This window comes from Varroa destructor, unplaced genomic scaffold, assembly GCF_002443255.2.
Source record: "Varroa destructor unplaced genomic scaffold, Vdes_3.0 BEIS01000006.1, whole genome shotgun sequence".
Lineage (NCBI taxonomy): Eukaryota > Metazoa > Arthropoda > Arachnida > Mesostigmata > Varroidae > Varroa > Varroa destructor.
In genome coordinates, this window is record NW_019211459.1 from 15956124 (window position 1) to 15981830 (window position 25707).

At 41.2% G+C, this 25707-nt stretch overlaps 1 protein-coding gene across 2 annotated transcripts in view; it reads left to right on the forward strand.

The window, feature by feature from the left end:
• Positions 1-22905, forward strand: part of LOC111253003 (RNA-binding protein 24-like) — a 32251-nt gene extending 9346 nt beyond the window's left edge. The window contains exons 2-5 of one of the 2 annotated variants that reach the window (XM_022811764.2): positions 19261-19393; positions 20257-20389; positions 20849-21060; positions 21252-22905. In XM_022811764.2, coding sequence (XP_022667499.1) covers positions 19261-19393; positions 20257-20389; positions 20849-21060; positions 21252-21349 — 576 coding nt within the window. In that variant the 3' untranslated portion in view covers positions 21350-22905. Of the gene's footprint in view, positions 1-19260; positions 19394-20253; positions 20390-20848; positions 21061-21251 lie in introns of both variants that reach the window. The other variant, XM_022811766.2, reaches the window with a different exon arrangement.
• The last annotated feature ends 2802 nt before the right edge of the window (positions 22906-25707 follow it).

Below are 25707 nucleotides of genomic sequence, written 5' to 3' on the forward strand. Positions count from 1 at the left end.
AAAAGGTAACCTTCTTTCATCGCTGTTCTTGTTCAATTTCGTACTTACACAAATAAAGCCGATCCGAATCGGAGTATGCGCTCTTCTACGAACTGTTAGGCGAAATCTGAATGGTTCAGTCATCTATCACGTGTGCAGTCAAGCGCTTCAACGGTACCGGAAGCCCCCGTATGTGGTCCTGATGCGCTGAACACCATCATTAAGCGTGCGGAAACTGGTTTACCGCGTATAGAATTTTGAACAATATCAAATATTAGATGTAGGATATAGGTAGGATAAAAGGCAGAACCTGTTACGGAACCGAAGCTTTCATAAAAGATACTTCCGGCACCCTAATATAGCCCATGACTACTACAAGCTAATACGGCAGTACCTTATAGAAAATAAATATCTGATGGATATACTATATATATATGGAGGTCTTGCACGTGTGCAATATAAGAGGGTGTCAGCAATTTTTAGTGTGAAGAAAATCGAGCGTATGTTCACAAGCACGAAGTGATACATCTTGAACTATCACAACTAAGGTGGATCTTCTGGAAGGTAGAAGGGCGATTTCCTGAACCTGTTCCTGAGAACTGAACGACAATGATCTCAACAATCATCAAGCATCGGAAGATATTTTTTTAGAACTTTTTTAGCCGCATGTACAGTAAAACGAATAAAATTAAACAAGGCTATATTATATATAGTCTATTGTATGACTAAATTAAACCGACCTAAATAATACTAATCGGTGAAATAGGTCACTGATGGTTTATACAGCAGAACACAAACCTATATAGTACAGCGGTATCGTCCGTCTGGTTCTATTGACTTTAACAGTGATAAGAAATAAATTCAAAGATATAAGCATTTAACAGCTTCTAGACCACAAGACTAATTCTCAAAAAAAATATAAAACGAATCGTTACCTATGCCATCCAAGCCTACCAAGCAATGCCATCTATAAAATGGTCATATACGAGAAAGACAGAATTCAGGAACTTCCTAGAATGTCGTTCACCACCAACTGTTACGTTTGGCCTGGATGAATCGTATTTATTCTAGTACTACATGTGTTTGTACTGTGTACAAGCTTTATAAGAGCGAGCATCAGAAGCATTCTGCCTCTTAAAATGTACATTTAAAAGAGAAATGGCGTGGTAATCGGCAAAAGATCTAGGCTCATTCCTTGTACCTAAGGGCAGTAAATGTTCCTTTATTAAAGCCATATAATCGCTCTTCTACTAAGCTGCTTTTGCTATATCTCTTTAGACATTCTAATGGATGTATTTTATAGGTGTCAAGTATACCAACGCTTACCTCCCTGTTTCCGCTTAGAAAATAGACATAGGGTAGACGACTGGCAAATACTACGACAATTCGATTGTTGCTCCATTGGAGTTTCGATCGAGACAAACCTCTTTGGGGTTAATACTACAAGATAATTGTATTGGTCCTACGGCAGCGCTCCATGATAGCGCTGTACAGAAGACGGCTATATGCTGGCTGCCAACGTGGCTAGCTTAGCAAAACTTAGCCAAAAATGGTATTACAATATTGAACACGTTGATTTCTCTCAAGCCTTGTACTTGCTCTCTTGCCTCTACCGTCGCCATCCGCAGCGGCACCGCAGCGGGACACGGCGACCGATGTCGAACAGTAAAAGAGCCCAGAGTAGTTCACATAAAAGCACGATGTCCTTTATGATACTCTGTCAACGCAGCTGTGTCCTGGGACCGCGCCCGCCGTCAAATATGTACACTGGTGGATAGTCTCCCCACATTTTTGGAGGGTCTTGGAGGCTGTTGTATCTGCACTCTACTATGCGTCAGAAGTTTCTTTTTAATTCTGTCGCGGTCGCTTGCAGTTGACCGAAGTAGATAAAGGTTTGTTTCGTAGTCGACGCACTCGCTAAACGTCAATCGTTTGTTTTTCTCTACAAACAAGTTGAACGAAAGTGGATATATGTATTCAACACCTGCACAGTATTTGTGTGGCTGATACTGCTATTAACATTTCGTCGACTACGTGAGACGGATCATCCGCGCGATACGATCATTTGCGAGTTACCGATGCAAGTTGGCTCTTACCCTCTTGATCTCACTGGTTCATTGGGTTGCTGTTTGGGTGAAACTTTATGGATATCTTCTGTAGTATGTATGTATGTATGGATATCGTTTTTCTATCCTGTTTTTGTCCTACACAGGCAAGCAATTAGATTTAAAGGCCTTTAGTCGCCTTTCAACATGTACTTATATATATATATATATAACAAGGAGCAGACAATGGAATATTTGTGGTTGGTTTCTTCACTTAATCATGTGGATGCATGATACATGTGGCGAGAACTGCGTCCTTGTATCACTACTCGAACTATAGAAATTTATGTGCATATGTAACGTAACAAAAATTTCAATCGAGCACAGGGCAGGGTGGGTGCATTGGAAGAATGGTGTGGCCTATTGATGTTCCCGCACATCTGGGAAGACCCGGGCAGAATGTGTGCCATATTTTAAATCGTGGTTATTTCGGTGAAGATGATAGACCTCAGTTCACCAGACTGCGTCTAGTTCCTTCTGCGGATGCTTACTATACATTTGATAAAAACGAACAGTTAGTCTATTTCTCTGCGAAATGCCCTCCAGACTCAACCTCAGCTGAATTTGCAGTGTTCCTATTTCAGAATTGAATTGCAAGAACCCAAATCAGCTTTTGGGTGTCTCTAATAGCTATAGTGTTGTGGCCAAATATACGATTCCAGCAGTAATGCAACAACGAGTAGTAAGTTGCTTGTGGCGTGTCTCACCTGTAGATGTTAGTAACAGAAAATCAACACGTGTTTTTCTCCATTGTTCTATGGAATTTGCGTATTACACTATACGTGTTTATACCTGTAGTTACTAGCGGACTGTGTCCTAAGCTCTTGGATTGACGAGTAAATCCCTGCTCATTGTATAATGTTTTTAGCTTAACTATTATATGATAATAATAGTAATTTCAAGCCCGATTAATATAACAATAGTTTTTCGAGACAACGATTGGTCGTAACCAACGCTACTGGGGCGCTCACAAAAATTGGGTTGGGTGAGTGGCAATTTTGATTAGGGCGTGATAGTGCTATAGTTGAATTCAATGACTACGCTGTTTTTGAATGGATTTTACCTGTTTGTGTGTTTGAGTGTGTAAAAAGCGTTTCTAAAATAGACAATCTAAAATCCGAATGGAAATGGTGGGGCTCAATTAGCTAAAAAGATATTTCATCTACGCCTATGTGTATTCGTGTATGTGTCTACCATCGCCGATCCGACCGATCTGACATCAAGGTGTTTCAGCAAAGAAACCAACTCGATGCGATCCCCATACTTCCAGTCGTTCCTCGAGATACTCCCCTCGATAACGAATGGGTCGGAACCGCCAGGCGAAAGAGTCACCGACAGCTAGCGGCGACGGCGACAACTATTAACGTCTACGCAGTCAATCCAACTGTACCTCGCTAAGCTCGAATGGCTCAAGGGCAACGATGTCGTTCAAGGCAGATATTCCTCGTCCGTTTACGGTTCTCGGCAGAGTTCAGATTGCTGAGTCGATAAGAGCAGCGACAGCCAGCAGCGTCTGCTTCTTCCGGAACCGACCGGTTCCGGCGCCCGATTTTGGAAAAGGGTACGTTGCTATATCGCGTGATGGACTCACTTAGTTGCGTGATCTGGTTATTTACTTTGTTTTATTGGTTGTTTTTTTGCTGTTGATGCGTGGTCGCTGCTGACGTTGTTGTTGTTGTTGCTGTTGTGTGGCTGTGGTTGATTGGAATGAATAAACAAACAACAAAATATTATTGTTATCCGTACTACTGTTGTCATCCTTATTACTGTTATTGGTCTTTGGCGATTCTGGCTTGTGGTTGTTTCTTTGCTCGCTCTGGTAACAGCAGCACAGTTGAATCGGGTAGCTAATCTGAATAGACGCTTTGTTTGTAGCTGGAGATAGGCGAGAGCCGGCTGTGTGTTTGTGTGTGTTTCATAAAACAGAAAGGACAGGGCGACAATGCTGATATACGGTTCTATGATAGGTTCCGACAGTTATTCTGACCAATGACCAAAGCAATGACCCTAACAGCGCCGAACTTCAACAGCTACTTACGCTTCGTTTCCCAGTCACTCGGAGGGGCTGTAGTTGAGCATTTTGTAAGCGTAGGTTTCGACGTGAGTTTTTGAGAGTGAGTATGAACTCTTCCCCGAGGATAATTCGTGCGAGTAGGATAAATATGCCTATTAACTAAATATTGATTTCCGAATTGCCTAGGGTCTATTTTCAGATCTTAGCATAAACGAAGTACGCTATATCCGATGTGTATAACGTCACGTGATTTAGAGCTAGCCGCGCAGTGTGATGTTAGGACAAAAGGAGACCTACGACGTTTATTGATCGAAGGCCTACAATAAACATAGGTTTAACAAGTTCTGATTCGCCCTTAAATTTAACGAGATTGCCCCAGTATTCAATCAAAGTTTATTTATTTAGCCTTCCTGGTAATAAAGAAAGCTCCACACTTCCTAAATACAAATAAAAAACACACTAATTCTATACCAGAATAGGTATACAGAACCATTTAAAAACAACTGGCATCATACGGGCGATTTAGGTCCTGTCGAATTCACAAAACCAGATTGAGAGATTTGCCAGATGTTCTAGAGGGGTATCGGATGACATGGTATCTACCATAATTTCCCTTACACCTGGAGCACCTACATGTATTTTCAGGCCTATGGAAACCTAGCTTACTACAGGGTTTATAAGGTTTAGAGGAATCCATGCTCGGCAAAGCCAGTCACAACGTGTCTCTTCGGCCAGTTCGTTCTTTTTTCACTCGTTGTTCTTCATCGTACTCGAAGTACGAAGATCCCTGTCAATCTTCGAGAATTTTCGCTCTCATTTTCTAATGAGGTCTTGAAGATTTCTGTTGCTTCTAAAGCGATACCGACTCAGCTAGGAGACATGAAAGACGATTTCGGGTCGCTATGTGTAAGCCCGATGCTCTTTTAAGGAAAAAGTCTTCAACGCCTCTATTTGCTTTACTACATGATCTTACGAAATGACGCGAATTTCATACGGTACGATTGAAGCTACTCTGGATCGAACAAGTTGAAATCGATTGTGAGGCGTAAGCGATGAGGCGGTTTAATCGCCTATGAGGCCAACACTGCCTTGTTACGTCTTTCAATGACATACACAGTGAAACGTCTGCCGTTGGCGAATAAGAGAAACCAACATTGAAAAACCATTTGCATAAGCAAGAAGCGACCTGGCCAGATAAAAGGTGTCCATGGCAGCTGTCTTGGTAAGCGTCATCGCCTCCGTCTTAATCAGGGTTACAGTCAGTTTCAAACCTCCGACTGCTGCGTAAAGCCAGGCTAGAGTTTCCTAGACTTAGAAACTGCCTGACCCGCATAACACAGACTCGTCTGCATACGAAATGACCTTGACTTATTGCCTCGGCCCTCTTGTTTGATTAAGGAGGCTCTTCAGCAGGAATAGAAGTAGGTTTAAACTGCCTCCCTGAGCCAGATCGGTTGTCGGTGTGAAGGGCGGAAGTTCGGTCGCAGGATTTTCGATGGCTATTCTATTTGCCTGTGGAATCGCAGCAAGAAAGTTGAGCACATTCATGTTGTAGTTGGACACCGACCTCGGCTGCCTGGAAGTCGACGAATTCCGTGTATAGCGAGTTGCACAGCCTGGCTGGTGTTTGTTTGACGTCGGCCATCAGGACTCTGCTTGCCATTTCTGTAAAGCGTTCTCTCTAGAACCCATGTGAAACCATCGATTGCCTCACTATTGTCAAATTTTAGTTGCAACTTAATGTTGCAGTCATGCTCTATAAAATCTTCCTTTATTTTGCATTGACACGATTCAAAATAAGTGTAATTTTCTTAAGATTCCGGGATAGGCTATTCTAGCTTATAGGCTTAACCTTATCAAGGGAAAACAACACTACATGTAGAGCAGACAATAAACTGGTTCTACAGGTTCACATGAATAAAAAAAATTATTTCGTTTATTTATGCATGTTTAAGAAGTTTGCCCTCGACGCCTTATAATGTTACAAGCTAATGGCAGTGAGCGAGACCAGAAAAAGCACCTACCGTGGCTTAAAGCACCATTCAGGTGATCCGTACGAACCTGATTTAGGATATCTGAGAAGATATCCCAACTTGGAGTCCGATTTTCTCGGCTACATAATAGTACAGCCACGATGGTCATTTCGACCGTTACGTCAAACCCAGAAGGCCTCTTAAAGAAGAATTTCTGCTTCAGGATGCTTCAGGAACTTACAAATGCGAAAGACCAAAGTGAGGATCATCACATTATCAACTGAGAACGCTTACTCTAAATTTCCTTGATGTTGTGTACGATTAAAGAATATTTCGGAAAAAAAAAAATTTAAAAAAAAAACTGTGACATATCATCAAAAGTAGATGAGCTATTTTTGCTTAGATCATCGTCTCTCATGTGATTTGGAACTCTCTGACTGCCAATATCGCAACGACCGTTGTCGCTTAATTTTTCATGATCCTTGAAAGTCAAGGTTTCTGATTGGTTTATTCTAATTATCCTTGCCTAGCTTCATGTGTAGTTCGTTTAGGGCCATCAGCTACGTAAACATGCAATCAACATTCAAACGGAACTGGTCCTGTATCTATAGGCAGCTGAAAAAAGATTATTGATGACAATGAAGCTGCCAGTAGAAAGCATAGATATTACCTTTAAATCGCAACTTTTTCGCGGCACACGGAATTGTACGGCAAACTCCTTGACTGTATTACAACAACTATTCATATCAAGGTCGTAGGGCTGAAATGAAATAGTATGTTCTATCTATGCTTCGCCAGAGTGTATACTAAGTCGTTTTCTGCAGGACAAGCCGATAGCATCCAAGGGGTCAAAGGTATTCAACAGGCAGGCCGTGTTTGGACCGACGCAAAACAGGTCGATATATTGATTCTATTCGTTTCAACCGTTACCTTTTTCAGTTATTAATATTGTATGCCGGTCTTCTATTTGAGCAGCACGACGCAGCATTTCATGACATTGAACGAGTGTATGTTTTTATTTGACATAATACATGCAAAAACCTACCCTGAAATAGCTGAAAGGACTGATTGAAGTCATAATACATATTAAGCATATAGATACACAAAAGGCCTAAGCCTAATTTGTTTAAAATTGAGTGAATCGACTATTTTTAAATAAGGAATAAAGTGTGAAGCTGATAATCGTAGCTAGCACTACTAGTGGATTAAAACTATCTCTTTGAGCTGGGCTTGGTAAAGCTTGGCAAAGCGTTTGTGGCTGCAGCGTGTACTGAAATTGTCGTAAACCCTTTTGTAACCTTGAATTTTAACTTCGAAACTAACTTCGAACCTAAACTGGGCAACACTTCAGGCCATATTTAGGACTGCCTATACAGCGATTTCTCTAAGGCTTGTTCTTAGCTCTAGGATCTCTTGGTACTCTTAATGGGTACCAAAAGACTCTAGAGAATGCAAATGACTAGACTTAGGCCTGCGCGACAAGCCCCATTAAACCTGGTATCTGTTCGTTCAAACGGTTTTTGGAATAATTAAATTGCGAATTTTAATAGAATGTTTTGCTAACTTATCGGCATCATTAAGGGCCTTTAAAAAAATATACACATAATAACTCAAAAATCTGCAAAAATTAACTTAGGCCTTCCTGCAATAAAGCACTCCACGTGTAAAGCTGTGACTGATCTCTTGCCAGAGAATAGTAAACTGGCTCTACCTGTAAAATTGCTGACATTCAGGGTCCACAACATGATAATAAAAAGGCAATTTAAATCCAAATTTGATTTTTCTCAGCCGTTATATTCTTTTCGATCACTGCGATCCATCCCAATGATCGATGTAACTTGTATATCTGAACTTTTCTAGTTGCCGACACGAAACAAATCGTAGCAATTGTTCTTCTTCTTAATAAACAACTATCTAACTAAGCCTACACGTTTTTTACGTTTGGGCCCTATACTACCGGCTTGGGCTTTCCAAAATCCAAACGTGTTTAGAGTAGACTTCCTGTATGAATAGCTGTGCATTTAAACCAATAGGACATGAGGAAGCCATCGGCGTTCTGTCTGCGATCAGTAACAGACCAATAACATGTAAAGGCGGGGTCCTTTGCCCAAAAGCAGGATAGACCACAACGCACTTGCAAGCCATCTAGTCAAATGTACAGAACATAATCACAATAGTGTTACTGTTACTAGCAGTCTACTGGTCATATTTATCCGATGCTGTTTGCTGGTAAAAACAAAAAAACTATAACAAGCCTGCGGCGTCACAAGATAGCAAATGTAGTTGTCAAGTCGAATACGCGAGAATTTTGAAAGCAGACAAAGCACAACTGGAAGTCGCTTCAAAAAACAAACATGTGATGGTTCACACACGGTACCGCTGCCGAAAATATCTAGGGCCCAGTATGAAGTAAGCAAGTAAACGAAGAAGCCGCTGAGTGACTTACGGTGATCGACATCGATGCCAAACAGAGCAAACAGCCGAAAGGTATACCTGTTCGATGGAATCACAGCTTAGAGGAGTCACTGCGACTCGAAAGGTCGCTGCGTGCGTACTCTAGCTAGAATCGAGCAGTTCTTCGTACGGTGGCACTTGCCTCGAAGGGCAATTCGCGCTCGGCTGGTTGGTCAGTCAGGCTACGTCATCAGCTAAAGAAGCAAGCATAGCAGAGGCGGCGTTAAGCGATGACGCTCAATGAACGGTCGCGCCCTGGCGCGTCTAGGCGGTCACAGTAGACCACTTTAACACAGCGTCTTATTGGGACAGGACGAGCTTATTTCGAGATAGCTGTGCAGGCTCAACGGGCGTCGGCGTATGTGAACGCCTCCCTGGTTGCTTGCGAGATAGGGCTGGCTATAACGGGTTGTGAATTTAGGCTAGTTCGTGGAAATTGCTGTGGTTGTATAATCAAAACGAACAAATACGCTTCGTTGTTGATTGAAGATCGACCATGATAAGCCGCTAGACGAGAACTGCTAAACTGCGATATTCTAACTAGATAGCTACGATTGGGCAATTTCGGGTCTCGTAAAACTGGCCAGATCAGGTCCCATCTGCTCGTCGTGAAACGATGGTTGGAGTGTGATTATTTGGGGTTAAACACTGTGTTTATGGTAGAAGCTGCGCGTAAGCATCGAGTAACTAAGTTCACTAATGCAGAGATGGTTAGCTAATTTGTAACGTCGGAAGATCAGATCACATATTTATCTTACCCATTCACTGTTACCAGATCAACTGTAGTGCCTCTAGTATGAAAGTCTTCTATCCAGTTACCCGGTGGAAGTTAAACCCAGGAAAACTCTGCCGGCTAATGCATTTGAACGCGTCATCGCTTCACGTCGGCTAACTAGTTAGTGCCTCCAATCTCGATTCGGCCCTGCTTGGCCTCATTCTTCGATTTTGTGGTTCTCGCAACTGCGCCAAGTAGATGTTTACTACTGCGTAGGAGGTCCTCCTGTTAATTTCTTTTAAGTGAAGCCCATAGAAACGAGGTGTTACGGCGAAGAGGCGGACTCTGTAGAATGGGTATTCTGGCCACGCCCAATTGACACTGGTTTGCCACCCGACTTTGCCAACCGTACAAAAAAGTCGTTAGGAAAGTACTGCTCCGAAGAATATACCACGAGGAAGAGACCGTGCGTTGCCCGATACGACATCGGCGTGAATCCATTGCTAATGCGTAGTCGCTTGATTAGGCGTAAGTGTAGCACAGTTCTGGCAGGCCAGACATTTATTGCACACAGGGTCGTTGAAGACTAACTCCAGTAAACGAAAACGCTGAAAAAAGGAATCTGAATGCCGCCGGGATTATTGTTACTGAACTCGGTTTGTTTGAGAATGATTAATGAAGTTTCTGTCCATGAAGTCCATGACCTCGATGGTTTTGCGTCCGTAAACGAATAAATATTCTATCAAAGGAAAAAGAGAAGATACAATTGTTCCAAAGCCATTTTATCTTTGCTAATTGTTGCACTGTATAAATTCACAAGCGATTGTTTAGATAACATCACACAATGGTGGGCATTTACTACTAATAAGTTATAAACTACAAAACCAAATTCTGACGCCTTTGGACATTGTGACTCCGTAGTTTAATTTGGTATCACTTTGGTCACAGTAAGGAGCCGTAACGGTAAAGGTCAGTTGGCTTTTCTAGTCAACATTTGTATATCCTCAAAAACAGCTATAGATGTAACAACAGCGCGTCTTGCCAATCGAACACCTGAGCGCCAACATCTTTTATTCGCCAGCGTTCGTGCGCAACAAGTATTATAATTAAAAATATATAATAAAAATAGTATGAGCCTTCAAGTAATATAATTGTAACTACATCGTTTCCCACAAACGGGTACCGTACATCTATATCCGCTACCCTACTGGCTGGAATCATATCACAAGTTGCTACAGCATTGTAAAATAACAGGATACAGTTGTTCAGTATGGTTCTACGACGATCGAACATTATCGCATATCAGATGAGATGGGCAGTAAACAAAGCCATTTTTAAGTTCGTTCGGGAAGCTGCCTTATCAACCCAGAATCTGGCGCATACTACAACTATCCCATGCATTTCGGTGAAATGGTAACTGCTTATTATCAAGACAACTTCGAACCTTAGGAACTATCACTAATAATGAATATTTGTAGCCAATAAGAGAGAAAGTAAAATCCAGGTATTCGGGGAGTGGGTCTTAGCTAGCTTCGTTCGTTCATACCGTCTAGGTCGCTTCGTACATGCTCTACTTGATTGCCTAACGGTTAACCTAGAACGTGTCATTTCATTTATGCTATCATTATGTATCTCGGTAAAAAAGATCTTTGGTAAAATTATTGTACGCAGGTAAGAATCAGTGCTTGATTTCTCAAGCTTAAGCTGGACTATCTGAGCCAGTTTCCTCTCGTCTATATACGAGATTAGCCACTGCAAGAACACACACACCAGAATTTACCCCTTTCTAAAACCCTTATCGAAACATAATTTCAATGCTTCATTGTAACTGAGGTGAAAAAATAGTCCCAACAAGTGATAGGACATCACTCGATTCCAACATATGCTAATTGTAGTAGCAAAGCGTCCACTTTGATCTGCGGACAAACCCCTCAGTCAAAAGCTATGAAGCCTGCTTGTGGGCATATTATGTTCATTAGCACGCGGGCTATTCAGCCTGCTGGGGCAATCGACAAGTGAGCCCCATTGATTCAACAAAGTGCGAGCAACAGAACTGTCAAAAGCGATCTGCCTGCCCTGTATATGGGATCAGCTGCTAATTCACAAACACTTCACAGTTTATAACCAGGCTATCAACTGTAGAGCGTTTCTTTGATGCCCTATGGGATGATGAACTATGGGATATGACTAATTAGCATGTCAGAACAGCGAAAACGGAAAAAAATATTGTTGAAATTGTCGCTGCTGCTGGCCTTGACAGTCTTGCTAGTTCCAATGAATTTGCCCCCCTTTGCGCCATCTTGCTTATGCAATAGGTTCCACGACAGTAGCGACGAGTGTAAAGCCACGTTACAAGTTTTGTTGTCTTAAGCTCGACGTTCCGCCACGATAGTATGGTAGTCTCACCGCTTCTTCGTACAGATGTTCAGGCGTAGCCTATTAGGAAAGGCAGAAGATTCCGGCGGTACTGTTGGGCACGACAATGAGCCGGAGGGCCGGGTCGGAGAGTGGGGTATTACGGAACTCGTATCGATTATGGCTAACCGAGGACGCTTTCCGATACCTCCGTCACTATTAGATTAGCTACGACCAACAAGCACCTCCGGCAAACGGCTTGTGCTTGTGCAGGGTATGCGAATACTTATTGTCGATGCGTGGTTTCTGTTCGCCTGTAGCCCCCCGTCTGGTTTGTACAATGCTTCTATCAATGATCCTGACGATTGAGTGTAAAAAAATGTAACAGATGATGCAGACGCGATGCTTGTGCGTTGTATCCGTTAGCTGATTCGTCTGGCTGACCATTAGAAATGGTGTATAGCGGATATATACGTGAACGCATGTCTTCGCTCTGGACGACTCTTTTTCGTGCTTAATCAATGCGAAAGTGTACGACATATATAACTTGAACAGACATAGAGGAGTAATACTGCGAACGGTTTGTAAGTTCCCTGCGCGGATGGACTCGTTGGACTTGTGTGGTTCTCGTTTTACGTTCCTTTTATCGAAACGCCTTTTACAAGAGCAAAGATTTGGAAGATAATTTTGGAATGGAATAATTCGTCATTGTATGAGACAGCGGTCATCTTTGACGACACACTTAATTAATCGCAAATTCTAACGAGTACATTGGTCTGGTTACATTAGTACTTTGTACCCACTCACTTGATCATCATGAAACGTGCCCGAAGCGTTTCCCGTTACGTTGTTAGCTAAATCAATCTATTCCTGCCATCAGTCATCAGACTTCGTCTTTAAAACTCAGCTAGAGCTGCGAGAAAGGTTTCACACTTCCGCAATAAGAGTATAACGTTGTCAATTCGAATGACTAAAATATCTTCGTAGTGAAATTGTTCGTTTTACACCTGGTGCAGGTGTTCGATCGGCCTGACTCGGGACTAAAGGCTTTGCCTAATTTAGGAAACTATTCTGAATTGTACGAAATTGCGAGATGGCCATGTCTTAGGACGCGGTGAATGCCTGAAGCATTCGAAGAGGCCATCGGTTAGTTTCGTATGAGAATTTTACACAAGCGGATACTTGGCGAAAAGGGCCTAATGTATCTGTCACTATTTGGCGAGTTCTTTTTTTCGCCTGGCCGCACAAAGCTACTATGAGTTGTAGGTGCTTTTGACCCACAGTCTCGGAAAACGTCGAAGGCATGATACGGTTGGTTTTTAGGAAGAGGAACAGGCATCGATATTTGCCAAGCAAAATGTGACACGAAATTATCAATGACTCGCTACATTGCTCGCTGTAAAAAACGGTTACCCTACATTACTTTCGCGGCAGACGCAAGCAGGATAAAGGCGTTAGGTCTAGTTCGAGATATATGCGTATACAGAATTGACTAGATTCTCGTTACTTCATAAGCTAAACGCGGCTGGATTATTAAAGTGTCGACCGTAACGTCTCAGACATTAGACAAGCCTATCAGGTTCATTGGTTCCTATCGTTGAATTGAAGGTATTTTCTGCACCCCGTGGACTATGCGCCGTTGATTGAAATGATGACAAAGGAAACGAGTGAATATTATGAAATATTTAACTCTACGGTAATGTACGTTCGCGTAAGCGATCTCGTCGGCACTCCTTCATCTCGGACATTACCATAGCTCATGGTTTGGATTTCATTATGTGCTTTTCATTCAACGATATGGAAATAGGCAACTTTTCCCAAATCAATTTATATCATTAACAAATCTATACAGATAGGTATCAACTGATATAGGACTTACCATCGCCGTTTCTTATGACCTTCCTTTTTTACGGTTTTATAATTCGAGGAACAGCTAGTGACCAGATAGAGACCAATGATCTAGTTGTTTTACTATTGAAACCCTTCTTCCGTACTTCGTTATGTACGTCTGGGATCACAACAGCCAGTTGTATTGAATTTAACAGTCTCTTTGTGTAGCAACGTTTCAAAACCATAATTTTCAATCAGAACTAACGATCGCCAGGTTGACGACAGGCCCGATACCTTAAAAAAAGGTTGCAACAGCTTTTTTTTTCTATAATTTTTGGTTACTGTTAAAGTAATATTTGCTACATAATAAACAGTAAATACAGGAAAGCCGAAACCTCAGCAGCTAGTGCTCTCCGACATAGATGTAACAATGATAATTTGTGTTGGATTTAGCCAAGTGATATTACTTTATTGTCAGAGTGTCTATCTAGGATCTACAGACTTAACCAATATATGGGATAGTAGAGATTAACTCAAACTGAATAGAATGGTGAATTTAAGAAGGTAATCTGTTTCAAGGGTGCTTTTTGTAGTACTCTCGGATAAATATAGAAAGTACTAGGTGAAAATGAAGGTGAAATATTCACAAAAATTCAATAAAAAAGGCTCCAGCTTTTGGGTTATTAGGGACACTTCATCCTAGCGCTAGTGTAAATGTAGGCTAGTCTAAGTTGTAATGGGCGACTAATGTGCGTCAATCAAAGGTGCGTAACGTTACCTTTTATAGGTTTTCCTTTTGAAGTTTGAAAATTCGGAAGAAGTTTTAGAAATTGTTCAAACGCTTTTAATAAACTGAAGAAAAGTTAAAGATATCATCAAGTAATAATAAGTTTGTTAATTACATTCGATTTCTACTTGTCAATTCTTTAACCCGTGTGCCTAGTTTAGGAAAAAGAAACTTCGTCTTCACCAGCGTTTCCCAGGCGAAAAAGATTAATCCTTTTACCTTGTTTATCAAAGAATACATTAGAATATTTACAAAACATACATAACAGCAGTGCTGCATGCCAAAGGGAGACACGTCTTGTGCAGCCACCATAAAATAAATTCGAAAAAAAGAGAAAAGGCGCGGCTTTACAGGCCAAGCCCATTTGTATTGGGTCCTCCAGGTAAGTCTACAGCAAAACGTCCCCAACGCCCCAACAAGTACCTTTCGATATCGATCGATAACGCAAAATACATTTCCAGAAAGCTCTCCGATGTCCCATACTTCTGAGAATTCTCTGGGATTTTTTGCCGCAGATAATTAATCCATCATGAGCTTTAAACCGTACTCAGACTGAATATCCTTACACGTTTTTGGATAAATTTAGCTTAGAAATAGCTTCGACATTTTTTTGCCCCCACGACTTATACTCCCACTTAACGGGCTGCCAGGGTTCAAATAGAGATTTGCATAGAGTCATTAATGTGTCAGTAGTTCCTGCAAATTTCTGCCACAAAGACACCCTGACCCGTCGCAAATACTTCTCGACATACACTTCAAGACACATGTTAAGTTTGCAATAGACATTCAGCTCCCGACGAGGCTGATTGGATGAGTTTAAGTCAGAAGGCCGGTCGGACACACAGACCGGACCGGGCCAGGCTACAGTGTCGCTCCGGCCTTCTTGAATGGTATGTGCAGCCAGCTTTATATCGATTTTCTCTGAGAATTATGTAGTGTACGGATCGAGAAGAAATACAATAGACCAGAATATTTTCATTTAATTTCTCATTCTCGGCCAAATCAAAATCTGCAAGTGGATTGTGTGAAGACCTATGGCCTTCTTCAAGCAGAGTGTGCGTTTATTGTTCCATAGAGCAGCAACGCGTTACCGATGGATCGACAAGCTAGGTTTCCCCTCTGCCTTGAGAGTGAAACCGTGGAGGCTCAGTGTTTAATTATATCTCCAGGTAAAAATGTCGTGGAGTAGTCAACACGATGAAAAGCCATGGAGAGTAGTGTTTAGTCCATCGTCTTCTTGGGTACGTTCGTTGCTATCGAGAAGTAAAGAAAGGAGAAGTGTTTTTCAGCTGGTGTTGTTGTCTCCCTGGTGACAGCCATCATCGGTCAATACCCGCCTGCCCCCTTCGTTCGCCTCCTATGTATGCGAGCCCGTCTGGCTAGCTGATAGGCATCTGTGAGACGGAGCTCCTAGCCTGAGAGAGACTTGCTTCCAGGCTCCATTCACGCGTAGGCGACGAATCCAACAATCGACTATGCGTGACTCGGAGAGATACACACATATACGTATGCAGGCGGAGTCTAGTGAAGTTTATAGAGTCTAAATTGAACCTCAGGTGAGCACAATCAGACAGAGCCGCCTATAGCATTGAAGGCTTGGACCCTGTGGTGACGACGTGTACGCTTGCTTCACAGCAATGATCAACATGAGCCTATTGAAGCCTGGCCTATAGGCTAAGCACTCTAGGTTTAAGTCTTTAGCACTAAGGCACAAGGCAAAACGTAATATATAAGACAATTCTAGGCACTGCGTCAGCATAATTCATTGGAGAGTTTGATGAAAAACTGTATTGTAAACGCAGAAATCACTCACTGAAAAGTAGAAATTCGAAAAAGCAACATAGTTATAACGTAAATTTTAAACTGACTATACAAATTTTACCAGAAATTCTATAGCATAATGTTCAGGCAATTCAGATGGTTGTCACTTCGGATGATAAGTTATTGAGTTCGGCCAAGCGTTAATCCTAATTGAGGATACATTTCATAATAATAAAATATGACAGTATCAGCTATACTGCTTTATGCTAGACTTAAATAATTTAGTTTGCCACAATTTCTCGGTGAGAGCATCCGATTATCTGATGTGAGCTAGACCTCCATATAGTGGGTAACATATCTGCCTGCAAATCTTACAGACAAATTGAGGTTCAGGTTCGAATCCGGGCATAGCTACCGTTTGTTTCGTACTGGAAGCCGGCCGTCTGTCTGATGGAATGCCTAACGGCGATTTCGGACGTAAAGCGTAGCCGAAAGATTTACACAGTAGTAATTCGTATGCATCGCTGGCCGGTTCAGTGTCGACGCAATGAGGGTGTTTCAGTAATGGCGGTAATGGTTCTTAAAGCTTTGAGCTCAAACGAGCCTTTCTTGATACGCTCTTTAAATGGATTCCCGGCAGTTATCGATTAGTTATTATCTGTCTGTATAAAAAAATATACCCTTTGAAGCATTTTATCTTTTCGGTATTTCCGTGTAAAATGCTGAAGGTGATAATTTTATATCAAAAACAATGAATTACTTAATGAAGTTCTTACAATTTTGCGAAATAAAGGTATTTACCTTTAATCACGAAGTACTATTTTCGCCGCAGCTTCTGGTTTTTTGACTATCCTAAAATGCCGAGGTTATGTAGTGTAGCACAAATAGAAAAATTTTTGACCACTCTTCAATCAAGGCCTTTTTCTAGAAAAAGGCCGCCATAATGCAAACCGGGTTTTACTGACGTATAAACCCGGCAAGGTGTGGTTTAATTAAAAAAATAATAAAAATTCCCCTAAAAAAGCTATTACCACTGGATACAATTGAATTAATCAGCAGTATGAAGTGTCTTCATTTAGCCTAAACTGTTAGTTGAAAACCTAATTTCGTAGTTACAACAGTGTACGTTAGATGGATAACACATTAGTCCACAGTATTTCATCGGTAGCTGGTCGTATTTTAAAACGTATCTGATTTAAGTTTCACGGAAACCCTTACTCACTGAGATTTAGTTCGAACACTAAATATTTATATAGATTGACTAGGACCGGTAACATTTAAAATATAAGTTTACCGTAGTACTTGGCTAAACCGTATATAACACATACACACAGTCTATCAACGAAAGCGCATCGGTTTTGTTTACCGTCTTCGCGACAAAGGAACGCCTATTTAATACTTCTTACAACGTTGACGGTCTATTTCATTTTGCGATTCTCAGGGTGGCCTTTCGGGGCTCACGATCAATCCTGCCTGTTTGTTTTCGTACAGCACTGTTACTGGCGCTCTTAAACCCAGACGTTTCCGCACAAAGTACGCAGTAAAATTCGATCCTATGATCTCGAAAGCCATTTCCATGAATCATTAGGAGGTCCTTGAAAATATCTCTTTTCGTTAGGCATCGTTGGTGAGGTGTTTGCTTGAGACGCGGCGTTACGAAACAAAAGCCTTTGTCGTCGTTGATTATATACCGCTGTAGAGGATCGCAATAAGCCCATCGACGGATTTTCGAGCGATAGATGACGACATATGAACGAAAATTCCACACATATGGTTTAATAGAGTTAGCAAAAGGAAAAGTATCCATTGTAGGACTACTTTCAAAATTTAACGTGCACTACGAACTAATGTATAATGCTGAATTAGCTATCAGTAATTTAATAAAAAAAATATACGCAGGGACTGCTAAAACTATAATGCTTTAGGCACGACATACGAAACGGAATGGACAATTAGACATTAAACAAATGACTATTTATTTGGACCTTACCGAGTTTTATTCCGTCTGAATATCACAGCTTAAGCTTTTATTGATCTTTACCACAGCGGAGCCTGCAGGCGGAGCCACCAGCGTCCGGCTGTTCAAAATAAATCACAAAAATTCATAGAAAAAGGACATATATGCACATTGGTAATATTAAACATGAAACTTAATTTTTTGTCTTCTGCGATTTTATCATGAAACTGTAACAAATTCGTTCCGAAGCCAACCTGATCGATACACTTATAGATACCGGAGCTCACAGATAGGGAGATTTCTTAATTTGCTTTTAAAAAACAGTGCCTTACTTCAATTTTTGAAGCGTGGCGAGGGGAGCCTCTAATGGGCATCGATTTCAAATTGATCAAACACAACCGGAAGGGAATAGAAGGACGAAGAAAGTTGTAGAATGTAACCTCTGTAAGAATGGCTCTGAAAAGAGGTGCTGCATGTATTTGTTTCTTAGATGACACTTACACAAATGCATGCACGGAGTATGTAAATATGATGATGACATTGTGCTGTGGGGGGGGGGGGGTGTTTAGGAGAAAGCTGACGAAGTTTTTGCATAGTCTAAGCCCAATTTAACTAGAATATGTTGGATCGTATCATAGATGTAAAACGCTTTTTAGTCTGAGGTTTATCTAGTTATTGACTGAATTAGTTTCTTAATTATCGATTCCAGCAAATTGCCACTAAAGCTGACCGCAATACTTTTGTCTACTTCCATAGAAACTATGGTAATTTAGCAAACTATATTTTCTTGTTTGTTTGATACCCTATATATGGATCCCCTGTTAGCGACATATTCCCTCCGAATATTCATATGTCTTCTTGAGTTGATTATACAGGGGGACACTCACGTAATTAATGAGATCTACATGTATATTGGAAGAAGCAACGTTCTTTCATACAGAAATAACAACGTATAAGATAAAGATGTTTTTTACTGTCGGTAGTGCAACGACACTGACATTGCTCAGCCAATCAATAAAAATTGAGGAACAGATTATTCTGATATTTCAGAGGGTAATTATTTGTTGAGGCCAGCACCAAAACATAATTGGTCATTTGAGATGGAATAGAAGTTTTCCAGAAAGAGATTCTGAATTAAATTTTAGCAGGGCAAAAGATCAAATATGATGTTTTTTTTTTACTCTGGTCAGGTAGAAACGTGCAGTGCTTAAATGCTTACATATCGAGGCCATGTCTTCGTTACCGCTGCTTCCAAGGTTGTATCTTCGAGAACTATCATATCCCATAATCACCTCACAAATGTTAATTTGGTATTTATTTTGTGGCACAGGTAACAATGGCCGAACGTGATGCGGCGGAACGGGCCGTAAAGGAGCCGAACCCGATTATTGATGGCCGAAAAGCTAATGTCAATCTTGCCTACCTTGGAGCCAAACCTCGCGCGAGCGTTCAGCAGCTCAATGGTATTATCGCGACTTCAAATAGTCTTCGACACCGGCTTGGGTCTGCTATTCATTGTTAATAATAGAATTAAAAACCTGTCGCCTCAAATAACATCCCGCCATCAATGAAATCTTCATTCTGATCTCCCGTACGATTGGAAGAAGCAGAATCGATTGTGTATTTTTCCAACCTTAGCATTGCGATCGGTTGTAGTGATTTCCATAAAGTCAAGCAAAGGTACCCTCTTCTCTAGAGACCTACAATTAATCTATAGTATTACATAGCCTCAGTAGATGAAGCTTGAAGGATACTTACATCATCTGTGGCTACCTGATGGCTGAGTATCATCAGAGATGGACCGACATTTAATGAGCTTATATGAAAAATATCGTATAGGGCTGAGACTAAGCCCTCGGTGATCAAATCAATTCTTTTGCTTTCCTGAACATCTCCGAAGTACTTAATGTATATTTTGTTCTTGTTAAAGACTTCTATTATACTGGGAACTCGTAATCCTATCATTTAGGAGCGTACTGAACGACAAGACCAGAAACCTATAGAACTGATTAAAAAAAATTAAAAAGCTACGTATTACATAACTATAGAAGCTTCTTGACTAGACTTTGCAGCAACTCACGGACTACGATTGTACTGACTTCGATCTATGATAAACCAAACTGGATGCATATAGTGCGTATTGCTTTTATAGAAAAATACAAGTATTATATAAATAACCCGTGAGTTAGCAACCTGTACTTCCATTATTGATTTTTGTTTTTTGCCTAATTTATAAACGGGCTTGTTTCCTTTGTTGCGGTCTTTGTTTTAATGTCGATTTCTGCCGCTGTCGTTGTTATGTCACTGCTGGTTCCAACTATAGCAGGCCTAATTACAGATCTGTTCACTGGCTTCCCGATCTGTCCCACGACGGCTGCACTACGGGCAGCGTCTGCATACCCAGCAGCCGCGCTTCTTCAGGCCGCGGCGGCCCAACAGTACACCACAGCGGCCGCTAGGTAAGTTAGTATAACAAAAGCATTCAACTTACACAATTCGTATTCTTAACATAGGCAATACAGGTGAAACGAAAAAAGCATCTTCTGCTATGCGCCGATCTTAATTCGCGAAATTTAATGAACTGTGTCCGTATAAACAACAGACTATCAGCTGTTGCTTTCCTTGCTCTTGGTAATGCGTTGTAGTTCAGCATACGGTCAATCAGAGTGACAAACAATTGTGTTACTGTAGCTATCGTCCGTTTAGAATTATGCGTATGCGAAGATCAGTCAGTATATGAGATATCTGCCAGCAAAGCGTTTGCCATTGTCCGAGTGTTCTTCTATATGCATAACTGCATCTTGATTACTTTCCTACGCAGTCATCAAACTGATGAAGCTTCCACTTCCACTAAACACTAAACACTTACACTTCATTCGTCGGTTAAATGTATCTTCGTTATTCTGTTATTCCCACAGTGTGAATCCGTACTTGTACCAGCCATACCTCGCTGCAGCTGCCGCGGCCAATCCCGCCGCAACCTTGAACGCAGCCCAAACGGCGGCCCAAGCAGCGGCCCAAGTAGCAGCTTTGCATAGTCTACAGAATCCTTCGGGCGCGGTAGCTTCGTCAATCACAGGGCCCCAGGGCACGACGGCCGCTCAGCCGGGTCAGGCGTCGTCAGCATCGGGTACGAGCGAATTCTATCTTTTCAATTTCTGTAGCTTAATGATGACCTGTACAGTTTATCAATATTTGATGAGCCATTGCGTAGTTTTCAGTTAAACTAAAGTCTCCGCACATTATACATCGAAATGACCCAATTCGAAGAACCGTCTAAATTCTCCGAAAATAAATTTACCGTAAAGTTCGAATTTTCAGCTGTTCCGGGTAGTGGCCAGGCCCCCTCATACTACGATTACCAAGCGGCTCAGTTAGGAGGTGCAGCAGAGGGCTACCCAACGTACTATTACTTATAAATGTTTTCATGGGATTTACGTCAGCACTGATCGGATCAGACGGAAGCCGTCCAGCCACCTGAAGCTGGTCAGAAGCTTCTCTAAATCATGCGAAAAAGTCGCCATTAGTCCCTGCGTAATTGAATTATAGTAGGAACGGATGTCAAGCCGAAATCTGGGGGTTTGTCCGCTATTCTCCACATATCACTTCGCAGTGTCCGTCGCGTGCTGTCGAAGCTTCTGAAAGCTGGCGCGGTACTTCCTAGGATCGCGCAGATGAGCTACCATAGGGATAGCTGCAAGTCATAAAGCGTCGTCTTACGTGACCTATTGCAATCCTATCGGATTGGTATTATAAAGGCAGGCAGGGTCACGGCAGTGCTCTACACTCCATATACCAACATCCTGTTCTTGCGTAGCGTCTCAACGAAATCAAAAGGCGAAAGCTTTGACAAATCGCCGAGAAATGAGCTCAGCGTCAAGCCACATTTCTATCACACATCGATTGGTCCACATTGGTGCCAGAAAATCATCTATAATCGCACTATATTGCGAATATCGTCCACACGATTATTTCAACTATTATTAAATAATTTTGTTCGTTCACTAAAGAAAATGCTAAAGTTCAGCATAATAGTAATTGCTGTAAAATGGGATGTGTGCTCGAATTTGACATTGGTCGAAGTTTATTTGGTAGAGTGCACATCTCAACTGTTCGTTTACTGCAGCAATTGTAAGAATATTTACCCGTAAATAAAAAGGCAGACCTCGAGGCGAGACCTGGCACCTTGAAAGATATACGATGCCGCTAGTACTAACGGCTTAACTACGGCAGTCTTCAAGAAGAAAGGTATTCATATAGATAGATGCCGGCCGTAAATTATAAAGTAAACTAGTTAATTTTTTAATGCAGATAAAACGTGATGAATTGACGTAAGTTATAAGCTGTACACGGCTGCTGCATAGAAAATTATTTTTTAGCTAGAACCTGGAGGAAATACTATGGCTACCATTGACCGTAGGCTAAACAGAGTTGAAAAAGAAAAACTGTATTTGCTAGAAACTATACGATAAAATATATTAGCTATCTTCCTCAAACACGATCTAGTTTATAGTATAAATTCTTGCCAATGACCGGATTGTAAGTCAACCCAATCATTGATGGCCTTCTCTGGTAATAGCAAACGACGAATGATATCAACAGCGGACTCCTGGCAACCTTGTCAAGCATGAATCATAAAACTAAACGAAAATTGTAACGACGGAATACGCAATAGCCTATAAAAAAATCTGTCAGAGTCCCGAGCTGGTTCGCACGGTGCTTGCTTCAGCCCTACAGAGACACAATCGATCAACATTGGGAAGGGCATACGGAAATGTGCGTTTTTACTCCAGATTCATACGATATATAAAGATGAATTGATGGAACGGTTTCTGGGTAGGCCTCAGACGGCGGCCTATGGCATAGCAGTTGCTGGATGATATATTATTACTACAAGCTGTTACTTAAGTCTATGCTATACGATGAAAGCAGTGTATTTAGTAAAAATAAAAAAAAAGGTAGTTAAACCAACAAATATACTATTATTTATACACAAAATAGAAAAAAAAGACGTGCAAACCAATGACGTGCTCTAGTCACTTTAGAGAAGAGTCAAATTAGACGGCAATTGCCGCCCTAACGCTGTACCTCGTCAACGTATCGAAACGTGCATTGAAGGAGTTCATTAAGGAGCCTAGAACCGATACAGGCGCTGATAACAATTTTTTAGGAACAACAAGACACGTACAACGATATAGGCTGTTGGAATGCTGCTAATATTTCGAAGATTTAACATAATGGGTTCTCGTAACGTATTCTGAGACGAAGCAATAAGGCAAGTTATGGCTGTAAACATCACTATTCATAGAAACAGAGCCAATACTTAGCCTATTATAGAGAATTTTCATAACCAGTTGGCGTCTATAGGTATACTGTTAACAAACATAAACCTCAATGTGTCCTAGAAAACGTTTCCCGTTGAAGAAGCGGCTACATTTCGCGAATACTCACTGACACTAATTGATGGTTATGCGGACTCGAAAACAGAAACTCGGTTGGGCGCCCTGTGGTGCTGCTAAGAAATATGGAGGCAAAGCATTACAGAAAGAACATCCGTTCCAAATAAACGAGCAAGTAAGCGAGTGAAATGGTCGATACATCTAGGGAATTCGATCCATTTAGGGGCCTGTAATCAGAAAGGATGATTTTAGAACCGGCAGGTAGCTCCACGAAGATATCTGACAACTAGATTTTTTCGTTATGTAATTATCAAGCTTATGCTGCGCTATACAGCCGCTGAACCCATACGGCTAAGAAGGAAATCATGTCGTCGCTATAGCCGTAACTATAAAATTTTAAACCAATTATTGAGATGCGAATGGAGGAAGAATAAACCTCCTGTCCAGGTAGCGATAGTAATATCAAAGCATTTGATTAAGGTTAGCTCGATAGCTTATTAAATCGTTAGGACGAGTCAGCACACGTCAATAGCGGAAGGTTCCATTAAAGACTGACAGTGGAGACATGTCATTGCTGATGATACGTGAAAGATGTCCTGTTTTAGGCATTGTGCTTATGCGCCTAATTGGGAATTTCTTAGGACTAGCTATTTGCTATGGAGTACACGTTTTGTAGCAATACACGAACATTTCGCTCACCTTACATTTCAAGCCGTTCATTATAACTAAATGCTTATTTCTGTGCTGATACCCTTACTCGAAATCACTGATCCAGCGCTGTAACTCAACCCAAAATCTGCCACCATATCCGGCATCGTTTAATTTGTAACTAATACGAACCTGTAATCCGTCACTGAACCCTTAGCAACAGGCTGACGTTCGTCTACTCACTCTCCATCTAACACAAAACAGGGTAGCCGTGTCTTAACGTAGAGAACCTAGCGAAAAATGTCCGGCCTTTTATACCTGTAAGGTTTCATGTATGTGAGTTCCGCTAGTGATGAGTGAAACGCGCTTCACAGGCTCTAGGGCAGTTTCCAAGCATCAAAATTATTAGGCCTTAGTAAATTGTATTTCTCCCCTTCTATGGCCCGATAAAAACGTGCAGATAGCAAAAAAATGCCACAGCTTTTGCCACTGGCAAAATTAAGTCCTTGCTTGTTATCTACACGCTGTTTTCTGTGTCAAAATGTTTTCTCTATTTAAGATTCCATTGCTGCCCTATGATCTATAACAGTGAAAGCTGTTGGTAGGCGTTTGAAATTCACAGAAAAATGAGTAAAATATAGACGATACGGCAAGACGCACTGTTGTTATTGCACGACAAACAGGATGCAATCTGTTGTCCACCGCTGATTATTACTGATACAATGTATCTAATACGAAACCGGCACGCGCGTGGTGCACGAAGTACATGGGATCACGTATAGCTCCGGTGTGCACAAAGCTCTATCAATGTTTAAAACCCATTGTCACGTTAGAGTGAAAATGGGGCATGAAAAATGCTTCAGTTACATGTAACTACATGTTTCAAAACATGATCGGTTCGGCCGAGCGAAAGGCGAACGAAAAACGTAGACCACACACGAGCGTCTGTCAGTGCTTCGTATGGCCAATGAATGTAGGTATCTTCCAGAACACATTTATGCAACTTCAACGAAATATATCTGAAGAGCAGCATTTCTTCAGATGATACAACGACGAATAAAGAAAAAGTCCAGTAAAAATGCTGTACAAATATAAAATATGAGATTGCCAAGTAAACAAATCACAGTAAAAACATAATCTGTCTCGTATCCCGGTAATCGTCGCATATAGAAAAGCTCAGATCGAACGAGAAGCTGACTCAAACTTGTTATAGGGACAATATAGCAACTAACAAAAAATAAGAGACGGGAAGACAGACACTAACGCTATGTAAAAACGTCAAGTTTAAAGCAATAACCATCTATACGAAAAATTCTGCTAAAGTAATGAGACCTGATCCAGTCACTGGTCGGCAGAATTCACCAAACATCTATTCGAAGATTATGAGTTTGACTTGTTCTCGTTTTCTACATTTATATATTAAACCCATCTCAACGAATTATCACTATCTCTTTCATTACTACTCAGTGCTTAGGGGTGTAATTCCAGATTATAATTACTATGGAGGTTGTGATTAGAGTTGGTAACGAGCAAAGAACTAATTATAAACCTGTAATTATAATAATGTCATAGACTGTCAAGCATGGAACTGCTGCATTAGCATCAAAACAGACTACAATAAATACGACTTGACAAAAAAAGAGTATGAAATATAATTAATATTGTAACACAGATAAGAACATAGACAAATGTTTACGGTGATGTGGAAACGAGGAAAAGTTCAGCATATA